The sequence below is a fragment of the Neolamprologus brichardi genome, chromosome 15 (genome assembly GCF_056152115.1).
Source record: "Neolamprologus brichardi isolate AB-2024 chromosome 15, ASM5615211v1, whole genome shotgun sequence".
NCBI classification, from domain to species: Eukaryota; Metazoa; Chordata; class Actinopteri; order Cichliformes; family Cichlidae; genus Neolamprologus; species Neolamprologus brichardi.
The window spans coordinates 10,406,208-10,421,122 of NC_142118.1; the positions used below are offsets into that span (position 1 = coordinate 10,406,208).

At 40.3% G+C, this 14,915-nt stretch overlaps 1 protein-coding gene across 1 annotated transcript; it reads left to right on the forward strand.

The window, feature by feature from the left end:
• The first annotated feature begins 305 nt into the window (after positions 1–305).
• si:ch211-225h24.2 (testis development-related protein) lies at positions 306–14,828 on the forward strand. The gene is made up of 4 exons (XM_006797069.3): positions 306–712; positions 7,002–7,058; positions 11,573–11,688; positions 12,939–14,828. The coding sequence occupies exons 1-4, from the start codon at positions 626–628 to the stop codon at positions 13,390–13,392; spliced, it is 714 nt and encodes a 237-aa protein (XP_006797132.1). The 5' UTR covers positions 306–625; the 3' UTR covers positions 13,393–14,828.
• The last annotated feature ends 87 nt before the right edge of the window (positions 14,829–14,915 follow it).

Genomic DNA, 14,915 nt, shown 5'->3' on the forward strand with positions numbered 1-14,915 from the left:
TGCCACTTCAGAAAAAACAACGCAGCAACATACTAATACGAGTATGTTGAAGCTAATAGTTTTGATACTGTAGTTTTTCTTCTGCGCCTTTAATTCAAATACAAAACAGACTGATGTCACTATTTATACATTTTGACTCCCTGGTAAGAGATAAAAAAGAGGGGGAGATAGTGACAACAGCTATTCTTGGCGTATACTTGTATACTTCCTCTTCATTTATAGGTGAGTTGCGTTGTTATTGGCTGGAGATGAAACGTGTGACCCCTTCCTCTGTCTTCCATGGCAACTTCAAGCAGTCGGAGGAGCAGGGGGATATGGGAGGAGCGAGCGCTTGAGCTCCAGGTGGTCGCGCAGACTGCGTAAAAACGCACGACAAACTATTACGAAACGAATCGCGATCGTCACCCAGCTCCTGGCACGTCTATGAATGAGCCGCTAACGGAGAAAGCGGTCTCGATTCTCGGCTAGAGAAACCACCGAAAGAGTTCAAAGGCTAGGGTGATGCGTCGCTGAAAGAGTTATCAAGAAAAGACGGACAAAGCGACGCAGGACAGTGCGGGGTCGACTTCAGAGTTTCTCGTACAACTTTTTTTTTTCTCGGTCCATTTCAGCGACAAGTGGAGATATGTTTAAGAAAACCAAGAGTAAAGTGCTGGTGGATTACGCGTCAGAGGAGGACGACATGTCCTGGCACTATCATCACTCCTATAAGGTAATGACACGGATAAAAAGCAAACAGAGGCATTCACTGCTAATAATGGTACGCTTATACTCGGATGAATTCGGGAAGCTGTAAAATTGTAGCAATACAAACATCGAAAACTGTATCAAAATGATTGATTTCACCTGCTCAGGCTTTTTAAAAATTACTTTAATAAACACAAATAAGAATATAAAGTAGCCTGAATATTTATACATCTGTTTAAATAATGACAAATCATAATTCTTCTATTTTTTATGTTTTCTTCTTATAAAAGTTGCCAAATAGACTTCAAACAAAGAAATGGAGGAGGTGCACAAGTGCTGAAACTCAAGTTAGAAAATGCAGCTTGGAGGTCAAAGAAGGGAGCCTGAATCTAAGAGTTAGAGTGTCTGGACTAATTTTGGCACAATACTGCTCAAGTATAAGAAATATAATTTAAATTAAAACGTAATAAAATAAAATAAAACACAGGAGGGTAAATTCAGCATGTTATTATAGAGATGGATATGATTTAATGTACGGTAGGTTAGGTTTTACACGCAACTTTGAATCTATTTGCAGTTTTCGTAAAGGTCAGAGGTGTGATTGGTACTTAAGAAGGCATGGTTCACAAATGCCTGTTTGTTGTGGGTTGTGTTTTTTTTTTTCTTCTTTTTTGTTACCCATATTTTCCAGGTAAACAATAAGAGTGTGAGAGGTCTAAAGAACCTCTGTATCAGCACTTGTAAGCAGCTGGGCTCTGTCATGCTGATGGGAGCATGGGGGAGGATTCACATGCACCCACAGACACACAAGGATAGCCAGCCATGACTCATTGCTCATAAGAAATAGCAAGGTGACATGTTTATCAGTTGAGATTCTTGTGGTGGTGTTTTTAACCTCTTGGATCAGGTTTTGAGTAAAAGCCTACGTCGAGTGAGCATAAGGTGCTCACATCTAGTTGAATAGTGAAGCTCCAGTGAAAGAGGAGGAGGACGGGCAGCTTCCAAATCTCTGGATACATAGATAAATCTGTTAAAACTCATGGGATATTTTATTCCTCATAAAGGTTGGAGTCACAAAATAATGTGCTTTTGTCATGCTTGCGGTATGTAATCAGCTTACTGTATGCATGATCAAAGCTTCTTTAAAAGGCCAGCCATGATTTTAGGTTTTTTCTTTTTGGTAGAGCGAGTAGTGAATCACATGTTTAAGGACATTTGCAACACCAATTACATAAAAATGCTCTCCTTAATCATATCAGTGTCATATTTTACTCACTGCCTGCACCTCCATCCCTGTATACACCTCAGACTACATGTATACATTTGTCATGCAGTACACAATTGGGAAAATCCACCAACACCATTTCCCAACATTTTTCATCTGCTGTTGTGACAGTGCTGATATCTGTGACCCTTGGCTTAGTTTTATCGACCTCCAGTTGGGAAATAACGCATGTTTCCCTTACATGTGTAGGGGACAGAGCTGCTCTGAGTTCACTTTGTGTCTCTGTCGCCAGTGGTCACAAAAAAAAACCTATAAACTGACCTAGGATCAGAGCAGCAAGCTGCTCTTTAGAGATCCTGGGAAAGCAATCGAGGAGGTGGGTGGAGGAGGGGTCTTGTCCCGTCTGCATGGCATTGAAGTACATAAAAGGGTCAGGGGGTCAGATCATAAAATGCTGTAAACACAGCAAAGACCCAACAGGATGAAGTCAGGATTAAAGTTATGATAACAAAGTCTGCAAAGGAAAGATTTTTTCCTTCCAGTTATTCAAACTGACGTAGCTGCACTGTCTGATTTACCACATGCAGAGCAACCGAAGAGGAGAGCGAAGCGAATCTGCAGCATTTTTGTATCACAATGAAATTGCAGGGATAGCCTTTTGAATTCTTCTGTACTTTTTAAACAAAAAACAAGAAAGACCACCCCAAAAAGGATTAATCCACTTTAAAGCTACAAAAGCTACAAAAAGTACCAAATCTACTAATTATCTTGACAAATCGAGGACAGAAAATAGACAAGATGACAGCCTGTAAGCACAACATGGGAAAAACACCTGATTATTTAAGTGATAATCATGAAGAAAACTAAAATAGTCTTGTTGAGCTCTGTCCTGAACTTTGTGCTGAGTCACACTGTATGGATTTCAGAGGGTTTTTTTCTGTACCATTTTTCGTTATTAAGTGTAGCTTTCCTGAAAAAGAGAACATTGCTGGAAACTACTCAAAACAACAATAGTCTGATCTGTTGGCTACTGTGCGCCTACACTCAAGCCATCAGGAGTCAAGTTTCTGCTTAGGAGAATCTGAAATCCTGCTCTTTAGCTTTCTCCACCCACATATATCCAGGTGGCCCAGGAGTCAGCCAGCGACCTTCATTGTGTTATATCTCACACCTCTTCCTCTGTTATTTTGTCTGACAAATATACTTCCATGTATTTAAATCTCCTGATCAAAATCTTATTTTTGCTTATCGTCATCACAAGACGGCAGATCTCTTTGGGTGTAATAGTGGAGAGACCTGCAGTCGGACAGATACGGACAAGTAAAACACAGAGACAGGGAGGGAGAAAAGAGCAAGAGCAGAGAAATGCATAGCCTGAAGTCACTATCATTCCTTTTGTCTATGAACAGTGCACCGGGGTGACAGCAGGCCCTGTGCCTGCTTGCTTTTGCCACTCACTTCTATTGAAGTTCAACAAGTTGCAAGCAGCTGTCAGCTTGCAGAAGGTGTGTTTGCCTGTTTGCCTGTGGCTTACGGCAGTAACACTCCTAAATGCTTATATAAAACCACCATGACTGTGAAGTGGGGTAATAAGAGTATACATCACGTCTAGTGAACCTTTGAAGGCCTCACTTCTAAATCATTGAGTCATAAAGAGGATAGTAAAGGTAAAGGAAATGTGATCCCCTGCTGAAGGGAAGAGAGTTGAGTTCCTGGACCTCAGACACTTGTTTGGTCTCACAAGTTTGCCTCAGTCCAACACTAAAAATGTCATAAATAGGATCTGTCTGAATGCTTTCTGCATTTAGCTGTTCAATACAGGGACCAGGAGATGGCTTGTTTAACTTGGGATGAAGAATGGCAACAGTGGGGGAGTCTATTTTATGAAGCCGTTTAGTATAAGGATATTAGTTGAATGGTTATTTAGTTTTTTGTGATGAATCTAGAAAGAAGGAGAGCCAGCAGAGAAAATATAGGGATTACAAAAACAACCTGATAAAGACTACACGGATGGATAACAAGGAACAGGTGAGTTTAATCCAACACTTGGGAGAGTGGGAAAAGACCAAAGGATGGAAGTATATGCCACAAAAGGATCAAACCTTCAAAATAAAACAGGAAATAAACTGAAAGAGGTACATGTTAAGGAATCAACAGCACAAATAAAGAGAAAAGTAGGGGTAATGACAACTGGGATAAAATGCAGATGATGATAAGCCCAAAAAATGTAGGTATACATCAATTCAAATGATGTGGCTAGAGTGTTAATAGTGGTGCTCTGTTCATTCTGCTTCCATGAACAAGCATGTGGCCTTTCTCTCCACTTACAGGCTTTCTTTTAAGCCGAGCAAACTTGCTTGGTATTCAGTCTACAGGCGTGATACTGGCATGCATGCTCTCATTTAACCTTTGGCAAAAATGTAAATAAGCATATTTCCCAAGACATTAAACTGTTTCCTGAAATGCTTTCTGTGTCCCTGGGTTTGGAGAATGTGGAGTATAAATACTGCTTCTTTGGTATTGGAATTCAGAGTGGTTCTTTATCGCCCGGCAAGCTCGGTTGTGAAACACTGCGCTTAAATTTACACACTTGTGTGCAGACATAAAGAGGGAAAGTGAGAATGCAAAAAAGGCCGCCCTGGGGGTGCGAAATAAGAACTCCTGATCTCTGTTAGGAGGATTTTTTTTTTCCAAAACACTACTCCCCCTTGCCCTGAATCTCCTCCCTCCCCCTAACACTCTCTGTTCTGAAGTTGTTAATGCTTTTTACGCTCAAACAGTAGTCAGCGATTGTGTGAGACTGTATCTTTGATCAGCTCAGGTGGCGGAGACCTAGCAGACTTTGCTCAGACATGTCCAACCACCATCTCTCCTCCTCTGTCCCATAGAGTTAGGAGATGTTAAAAGTTAATGTAGCTTTGATCATTTAGCAGGAATTCTGGCGCCGCTCCTATAGAGGCTTGGCTGCAGAATTAATGACTTCAATCCACCTACTTATCATGATTTAATATCCTTAAGTCTTCTGGGGCAAGTTAAGTAATCAAACTGCAAGTTATGGATGATGGGATATGTCATTTAAAATTCTGAAGGAGTCTGAAGTTTATCAAACTGTAAAGTATTTTCAAGTGCAAATATTGCTTTTGAAAAATGCTTTTGCTTATTTTCACATTTGGCATCTTGGTGTAGAAGTTGAGACAGTTAGAATCTAAGAAGAGATATTTATTTAAGAGATATTTAACAGATAATGGCAAAACAGGCTGGATCAAAAACAAGTTAGATGTAAATACAGCTGAAATAAAACGATGGCGTGAAATAACACTGACGATCTGTAAGCCGAAATAATGGCTGGTATAAATACTTATGCCATGATTTGGAAGAGATGACAGAGGTGTCAGGTGACTGAAACTGGTGGGCAGGTGGTAAAAGAAAAGGACCTGGAAATGTCCACAAGAATTCCAGGAAGAAGTGAGGTGGAAAAAGTGTCGTAAGGGAATGACTGAGGTAGTGACAAAGATAATGATCATCAATATATTGTGTAGTGGTTTGTATTTAGGTGTGATGTTTTACTAGGAGTGTACTTCAACAAAAAAAACATAAAAAAGTGTATTTCAAATTTAATATGAAAAAAATGCAGATTTTATTTACCCACCTCTGTTTGAATACATTAAACTATACTTGTTCATTCAGTTATCGTGGTAATTTTATGACGCTAACAAATGAAAACACTCTTGTAGCATGTAACTAAATGATTACTGTTCTGATAAAAACTCCATTAGGTTTACAGTAGTACTTCTACTTTCAGAGCAAGTGCTTTCCTACTGCAGGCCTAATTCATCCATTTCACACAAATGCCCTTTTCCCTATACCTAAGCACTTTTAAGCTAATGTTCATGCATCAGGGGCAACTCTGGGTTTGGGATGATTGCCGAGGATACTTCAAATTGTAGACTAGAGGAGCTTTGTGGAAGTGCAAATATAACGGTCTTGGAAAAAATTAAAATTTAGTGAACTGTTATTGTTTGCTTCTTTCTGTTTCTTGCATATTTCTTGTGGGTGTGCAACTATAGTTAAACCCTACAATAATAAAGTGAAAACAGAGAAAACCACAACAATCAGATGAACCCCTATGAGCAAGTGATTTGGCAACAATGGAAAGGAAAAACTCCCTTTTAACAGGAAGAAACCTCCATCCCAGTCTGCTTTTAAATACTCTAGAAAACATGTATGCTATGCCTTCTAAGGATGCTGCCTAAGGGAAGCATATGTAATGTAAACAGAATTGGTCCTAGGAAAGAACCCTGTGGAACTCCATAGTTAAAGTATTTGAAGAAGACTCCCCATTTACATGAAGAAATTGGAGTCTATTAGATATGAGTCAAACCACTGCAGCACAGTGCTTTTATTACCTACAGCTTGCTCTAATCACTGTAATATCCCTGTAACAATGTATATAACCTACTACAGTTTTGAGGAGTCATTGTGGAATAAAAGTGGATAAACGTGCAAGTATTAAAGCAGACCATAAAATTGCTTATATAAATAATAAGAGGTAGAATATTGGTGAATGGAGTTATTTACATGGTTAAACAAAATGCACAAGCCCATTGGCAATCATATAAAAGCCAAAACAAAGGGTGTCACATAATAACACAAATAACACAAATATTATACAACGTCTATATTAAAAACAAAATCTGCAGACTGAAACACAATGAGACCAAAATAGCTCTGTTCAGTCCACATATTGTTGAGGACCATTAAGGGAAGAGGTCATGGGTTTGTTTTCTCTCCCTTTTGTTTAAATCTGCCCTCAGAGCTTAGTGGTTTCCCCCCGTCTCTCCCAGCTCTCTATCCATCCATCCATTCATTCTTCCCTCCATCCCTCTATCTCGCACTCCAAATACGGTGTGTTTGTGTTAGCACTTGAAAACGGTTGCCTCCCTTTTTTTTTTTTTTTTTTTTTTAACAGGAAGGCATGCGCACAGTCCGCAAACACACAATCCCTGCTTTAAAATATGAGAGTTTCTGTTTTGGGGCGGGGAAAGGTTGCTTTTTGTCTTAACTCACTGCGGGTGTATGTGTGTCCTAGGACAAAGACATACAAGGAGAGGAAGAGGATGAGGAAGCCGTCACTGCAGTCTCCAAGGTAAACAGCAGCTTCACAGCTATTCAGACAGAACACAGACGCAAACACACTATCTGCTTCCAAACATACATCAGCTTACAGAGTTGACACGTGATGGTTGTCCGCTCAAAGATATGCACTCAGGCGACCCACGCTTATCTTTCTGTGCACACGCTCAGAACATCGCAGGAATCGACCCTGAAAGAGTCAATCTTATGTCGCCCAAAACATCCAGATGCTTTAAATGGCCAATGCTCTGTCAGTTCACACACGCACGCATGCACAAGCGCAGTGTCACTGCACTGTTTATCTGTAAACACACCAGCTGTCAGCCATCATCCCCTGTCTTATCCTTAACCTTATCGCTGGAAAACTGTCTGGGTTGTTTTGTCACTGTGTGCGTTTGTATTGTCAGCCTTATCCCAAGAAAGAAAAAAATAGGTCATTTTGATCTTTCAGTGGACTGTTTCCTTTATTTAAATCACTTCAGTTCAGTCATCTAAAGTATCGTTTTTTTTATTTTGTGGAAACCTCTGATGTCATATCACAACATGGTTTTGTAAATAGTTTGAGCAAAGCAAAATTACAAATTGGAATATTTTCCATTCAAAATTATGATGCAGGTACATTTGTAGCTTAAGACAAGTACAAGGCCACTTTTCTGGGAATCCTCTTGTTTTTCAGCAGGTACTTGAGGGTCAACAGCATTTTGCCCCTTAACTTGTATGCCTTGCCTCAGTGGATCAGAGAAGATAAAGTTAGTCTTCACTTGCAGAAGGCTTCAACCTGCGAGTTTTCATCAACCATAACCATATTGGGCTCGCTAACTCTCTAGTGGCACTCTTTAATGCTTTACTTTCCTAGCTGATCTTCTGCAGGAAATCGTGCACTGTTCACAGCCAACTTTGACAGGAAATGACACTGCGTGCCATTTTTTGACAAAGGTCTCATCAGCCAGATTTTACTACGTGGCTTTCTTCAGATCATGAGAAATGGACAGCGTGTCCTCCTGGAGCACAACAAGTTTGACTAGCAAGATGGTTTTTGTGCACCTAGATAGGAGAATCACATCTGGGTGGAGTGCGGGAAGACTTTCTGAGATCTGGCTGCATCTCCTAGTTAGAGGTGTGGTGCAAAATGTGGGGCAGGCAGTTGTTGTTGCCTTTGAAGCAACGTCCCCTTCCCTTTGGAGGCTGATAGCCTCAAGTGGTGACGGCCTGGTGTTTATTAGCTTTGACCGTCCATTTGGTGATTTCTCTTACGGCTTTATTGTGCCTCAACCTGTAGCAGACATCTCTCGGTGCTTTGGGACATCCAATTAAGATGTGTTTCAGGGTTCAACCAGGCCTGCTCCACACTGCATACAGGTTGTGTAATCATAGTAATGTTCACTAAGATCATACATTTAAAACCCCTAAAATTAACCAAACATATTCATGAGAAAGAAGCAACGATTAAAATGTATTACTGTGACTGTGTGTAAGCATCCATCACAGTTTGCACACAGCCTTCCTGGTTCATTTGAAACTTCTAGTGCGTGTGTACATCTTTTCTGTTTAATAAGCAAGCATCTTAAAACCTGTCTGACTGCTTATATTTTACTTTGTCCAGGCACTGATACATGTAGCACTAATTATGTCAGTCAGTACTGCATCCTCACAGCTCTTAGAAACAATGACCAAAATATTTTGTGACTCCTTAAATATAAGATTTAAGGAGTCACAAATTAGCTGAACTGAAAGTGAGTCTGCTGGAGGAAAGCTCATACCTGATCAGCTAAATCGGCTTGGTCATCACTGCTGTAAATATAATAAACAATGGTTTTATTATGAGGGTTTGAGGACATGTGTCCTTTGTCTGTGGAGGTGAGTTTTATCTCAGCGCTCTGTTCATCTTATAATATGTGCTGACGGCGGGCCTTTACTCAAAGACATGCTGTGTGTGAACTTGTTAAGTCTGATTTGAAACCGCACACAGGTGATTCATTGTCTTTCAACCCCGGCTGGTCGCTCGCTTTATTGTATAGCCACTGTGACTCGGTTCACAGGACATATTTCATACACCGTCCTGTTTGTGAGGACGGGGTGGCCGAGCTGGAGAAGGGAAGGAAACTGAGCATTCTTTCGAGGAGCTGGGCTTTTTGGAGTGGAACAATCAGTGTGGAAGAAAAACAATGGCTGAAAATAGCCACAGACACTGTGGAAGGTTGCAATTCTTTCACCCTCTGTTGTTCCATGCTCATATTAGGACTCACTAAGTGCACAGGGAGCCCTGAAAGTGGAGGTTACCTGTTGCTGTTTCACTCTATGATGCTTCAACAATGTTCATTAAGCTTAATGAACATGCTTTTGTACTTAAAAATAGGCTTTCATGGGCAGATGCTTCTTTACTTTCAGAACTACCACTCTGTTCTATACATTTTATCTAATGCTAAAAATAATGAATTGATTAATTAATTGGTTAACGAGTCAAACTGCAAATTAATGGACAAAAAATATACCCCAATGACTACCACATGAGGCCCCTAAAACCACTTATGTGCTTTCAGTCCAAAGCTAAGCTAAAACAACCAGCTGCTGGCTTCAATTTCGTGGGAAATATGGGAACATGTTATTATTCACTTTATCAAATTCAAACAAGCATATATCATAAATGTTGTTGTTTTTAATTATTATTTAAAGCTGTTTTTGGTGTCATTAGAAAAGGCAAACCCACTAGAACTTTTCAAGGTATTGCAATTGACCCATAGTCCTGTGTTTTCTCTGGGCTCTGTTTACAGAATATAAAGATTGTAAATTATGCATAAAGATGCATAAGATTGGGTTAAGATATGGGCTAAGAAGACAACCCTCACCTTGCAGAGGAGAGGTAGCACAGGGCGTAGAGTGGGTTGTTTATTAATTGGAGGGTCAGTGGTTTGATTCCTGTATATGAAAGTTCAGTATCTTGGTTTGTTTGTGGTTCTACGCCTTTAAACTGTTGCTTTTGGTGCACTGGACAGTTTTTAGATCAATTATGAAATTAATTGGTGATATAAATAATGTTCATAATAACCAAGGCCTGATTGTGAGCTTAAAACACCCCTGAATTTATCCCCAATGTCTGCAATTCATGCAGCAATCCCTCGGCTTCAATGTCAGAGGTATGGAAAGAAGAATTTGGTCCATAACACCTCCATTGTTCTGCCAAGCGTGAATAACACAGAGAGCCAGCGAGCCATTTGCTTTACCTTCTTGGCCAGTCACTGAGCTGCTTTGGATCTAGAGGCCCAGAGGTTAGAGCACAGTGGCAGAATAGGCAGGCCTCTATTTGTGCAGGCATGCATGCAAGCACATACACTCGTATACGTCCATTGAGAAAGGCTCCAACTCTTTCGGGATCTCCGGTTTCTTTGCTGGACAGCTCGAACTGCTTCTGCAAACCTTATGCAGTTTACACTCGATGGCACTCGGAGAACAAGAGCTGGGCAGTCAAGAGTTGAGACAGGGTGCTGAAACAGCTGAGATTAGGTTTTGTAAATGGTTTTTTTTGATGATAATAAACAACAGGAAACTGGTAGGGGGCAGTTTGCCTGCAGGCATGTTCAGGATGAGAAGTGAGTGGAGGATATTTGGGATTTTTTTTTCTACTTATAATCAAAGAGACTTCCTCTGAGTGAGATGCACAGGGAGATATGATGCATTTTCACTGAGTAAAGTGTTTAAAGATCCATCACAGATATGAGCTGTGTCTTAAGTATTTGCATGTGTCTGGCTTTAGCTAGTGGAGCCTATGTAGTGGTAGTTTTGTAAAGTTTGTTTTCTCTGTTGGTGACAGATCTTATCATACGTGTTCCTGTTTGGCTTTGGGAGACAGCTGATTTCATATCCAGCTCATTGTTTGTTTGTTGTAGCTGCTGGTGGCTTCCTCTGGTCAGAGATCTGTGCAGGTACTGCACACAGAGCCCTGAACTAAAGTCCTTCATAAGTATGAGAACAATAAAAGCAGTTGAAAGGTCGTGTCAGGGTTAAGCTCATTAATCATGTAATATTGTGTATACTGAGAATGCACACTCAAGCAAAGGCGAGCACGGATGTGAGTAGGAGTCAAGACCTTGATAGCTGACCTTGGGAATTCTTCCCAGGCGAGAAACAAAGCCAAAACTTTGTTCCGCGGTCGCTAAGGACGGCTGCGTCAGTGCTCGGCGGAAATCTGCGAGGGCATGGCAGGGAGGAATTCTGATGTGACGGGGAGGCTGGGATTTTCAGAGGGAGTGGAGGATCTCCTGGTGGAATGTGCTCTATGCCAGTGAGGCCCATAACAGAAATTCCCCCCTCCCCAATCCAAAACAATAAATAAAAATTGCACGTTCATCAGTGTGAACATGCTGCTCCTCTCAATTCCCGCAAAGCCAACTTTGTGAAATCCTCGTCTTCAGGGTGTATCAATCACTCACAAACAGGCATACAGAGATATTAAGCTAACATGCAACAGATGAGTGAAATCAAGTCAGATCGGCATTTCAAAAACACTCTTGTCTTGCTGGTGTCTCTCAGGAGGCCAAAGTGAAGAAGATCATGTCCAAGAAAGACAGGAGGGAGAAGAAGATGTTCTCATCTAAAGATGACGAGCGCTTCTTGCTGACTGGGGAGAAGCTGGCTGACCGCAAAGGGTGAGGTTATGTGCTTATTACCTTTATCATATTCCAAATATTTCTCTTACTGGGGGGAAAAACGGAGCTAACACAAAGTAGAATATCTGACAGAAAATAACTCCAAATGAATAATAAGAATAAGAAGCCGCTCCACTGTTTTCGCTTCTACCATGGTGTAGATGGCAATGTTGTAAGAAATGGTCTTTCTGAAATTATTGATTGGTTAATAGCATGCAGTAAATGCACAGTCACGTCACAGCTACCCACAACATTTCTGGTTTCCATCATGTTTATACAGAGGCACTCAGTAGCCATTACTGGTCAAGTGTGTGAAGTACAAACATTTACACTCCTCACTAAATATAATGGATCCATGTCAAAACCACTTGTATTTGTGTGTGTATATATATTTAGTCATGTCACAGTATATTTAGTCATGTCACAGCTACCCACTAATAAATAAATAAATAAATAAATAAATAAATAAATAAATAAATAAATAAATGAATAAAAAAATTATATATATATATATATATATAGTGGAACATGTATGAAGGTGGAAATCTTAATCAGTTCACTTGCTTTGATAAACAACAGGAATTCCTATATAATAGCTCACTGTAAGTGTTTCCCACCCAGAAGCTCCTGTTTATGTAGGACAGGGGGGAGGAGGAGGAGGATGGAGGGGTGGTTCTTAGTAAGTGGCTGTTGTATATCAACATGTTTAAGACTACAGTTATGGTTATAAGTTTACAGACACTCATCATTGGAATGTATGTCATGGTGATTTTGTACTTTGAATGATTTCTTTTAACTTTTCTTCTACCAGGAATGATTGTACAGCAAACATCTGCAATGACTTTAAAAATCAAGAATTGGGTGAATGTATTTTTTTTCTAATCCACATAGGCTCACGTATCTGCATACACTCATTTAAATCTCTCCAGTTGTTTGAAATCATCAGTTCAAACAACTGCGCGTAATCAGGTGTTTTTCAGATGTGGCACAACTTTTCCAAGGTTTGGAAGAAACCCCAAACTGTCACGCTCATATGAAAGAAATTGCTTAAATGTTCAGCATTCAAACAGTTCAAATCTGCTATAAACTGGAATGTGCTTTTTTAAAAAGTAATCAAAGATGTATGCTGTACAATCATTCCACCCAGAAAAGAAAACTCAAAGAAATGATAAAAAAATCCAAAATTGCCTTGAAAATGTCAGTGAATGCAAATTTCTGACCACAACTGTATATCTATTTCCTGCTCAAAGGTCTCACAAGAAAATGAAGGATGAGGAGAAGGAGAAAGAGAAGAAGGACAAGCCAGAGAAGGCCAACTGCTTCTGGGAGAGTGTTACGATGACGATGAGGCAAATCTCCCCTGCCAAAAAACTGGAGAAGATAGAAGGTTGGGAACCACCACACTTGGAGAACTTCGCTGAGACTGCTCCTGATGAAGCGCCGGTAGGCAAGAGCCAAAATGGGGACGTGGCAGAGTCATCCCCCAGCTCCCTGAGCATCCCGGCGACGGCGTTAGAGCTCCCCTCCTGGTGTGGACGGGGTCAAGAGGAGGACTCCTCCCGCTACGCTAACCTGTTGGACTCCAATGATTCAACAGCTGCCGTCACGTGGACGGCCCGTGCTAAAGTCAAGCTGGCCGGCATCAGCAGGATGAGCAGAGGGATTGTATCAGAGAGTGCAAGTGTATGGGAGGGGTTTAAATAGCAGCACTTTATACCTCTGTACTATCAATAAATCTGACAATCTGAACCAAATATTTCTTTCTATCTAGCTCTGGACACAACCAATGTTAATGTCAACATCATGCTGACATGTTGTAGTGAATCAGAATATAAGACAAAGTATTCTGACTGAATTTGTGACTTTCAAATCACAAAAACTACAACTGAACAAAGGAAAACCTTCAACTGCTGTACATTTTTATCTGCAATACTCACTGGCATGGCAATTAGATAAATAATGTTGCCAAGAAATAAGAAAAGTGATTTTTATTTAATCTTTGGGGCGTCACTGGTAGAGACTCAATGAAGAATATCCTGCTGAAGACGTTTTTGTTGGCTCTCACTTCCTTCCTGTCTATGCAGTCGCAGTATGTGAGCAATGAATGTCTTAAGCCTTAACTTGTATATTAATTATGGGCTGTGCAATCACGAAACAGCTTATGACATAGCATTTACGTGTGAAATACCCGTGTGTGTTTGAGAGTGACGGAAGATGACTTTGTGGGAAGACATCACGGCTCTGAGATCTGAATCTCTGCTGTTGTATTGGGGCTGATGCTGCACTTGTGCCATATCAGACTTATAATAAGGATTTCTGATCAACATTCATGTCAAAATCTACATTAAAACGGAGAAAACTACATTTCCGGCATGTAATAATTGAAAAGTGATTAAAAACTCAATGGATTTTGTAATATGCTGACAATACATTGCATTTTAATCCGCAAATGACCAACTTTGTGATCAACTCACCATCTTTATGACATGAACATTTGTAAGATCTCATCTGTAGCATCTATCCCATATGATGGCAAAGCAGCTCTGCTGGTGGTTTCATGGATGGATGTTTTTAAATCTGATGCTGGATAGTTGTAATTTTGCTAATGATGGAAAAAGTAAATGCCAAACTAGTACTAGGACCATTTCTCATGAGAAGCAGCTCTGTGCACTTGTGCCTTGTCATTAAAATGACATCATGTGTTTGCTGTAAACGACCAATCCGCTGAGCTCATTGATGCACCTGTATGTGCTCGACCACACTTCCTGTCTCCAGTTACAAACCAGTGTCTCGGGATGCTATAAGCTTCACCAGCAGGAGCAGCAGAAGTGTTTTTGTTTTTGTTAATTCTTAAATGCTGTGTGATATATTATGTATATTGGCTATAACACATACAATGAAGATTCTTTGTTTTTTTCCTATGATGATTTTTGTTTTCGTGCTTTCCATTGATATGTACTCATCTTTTCTTCTTTTTAAATGGGTTATTTGTTTGATACTGAAATCTGCTTCATCACAACCAGAGATCTACACATATGCAGCTCCACTGGCCGGGATGCCTGTGACTTGTATTTATTCACTAAAAGGCTGGGACTCATTTTTCTCCAGAATAAAGATCTAGACTGACACGCTGCCTCTGCTTCTTTCAACCTTTTGCGAGTGAAGTAAACACACTGGACTTTGCTTTTGGAAATTATCTGGACTAATTCAGTGATCCAAACAGAAAC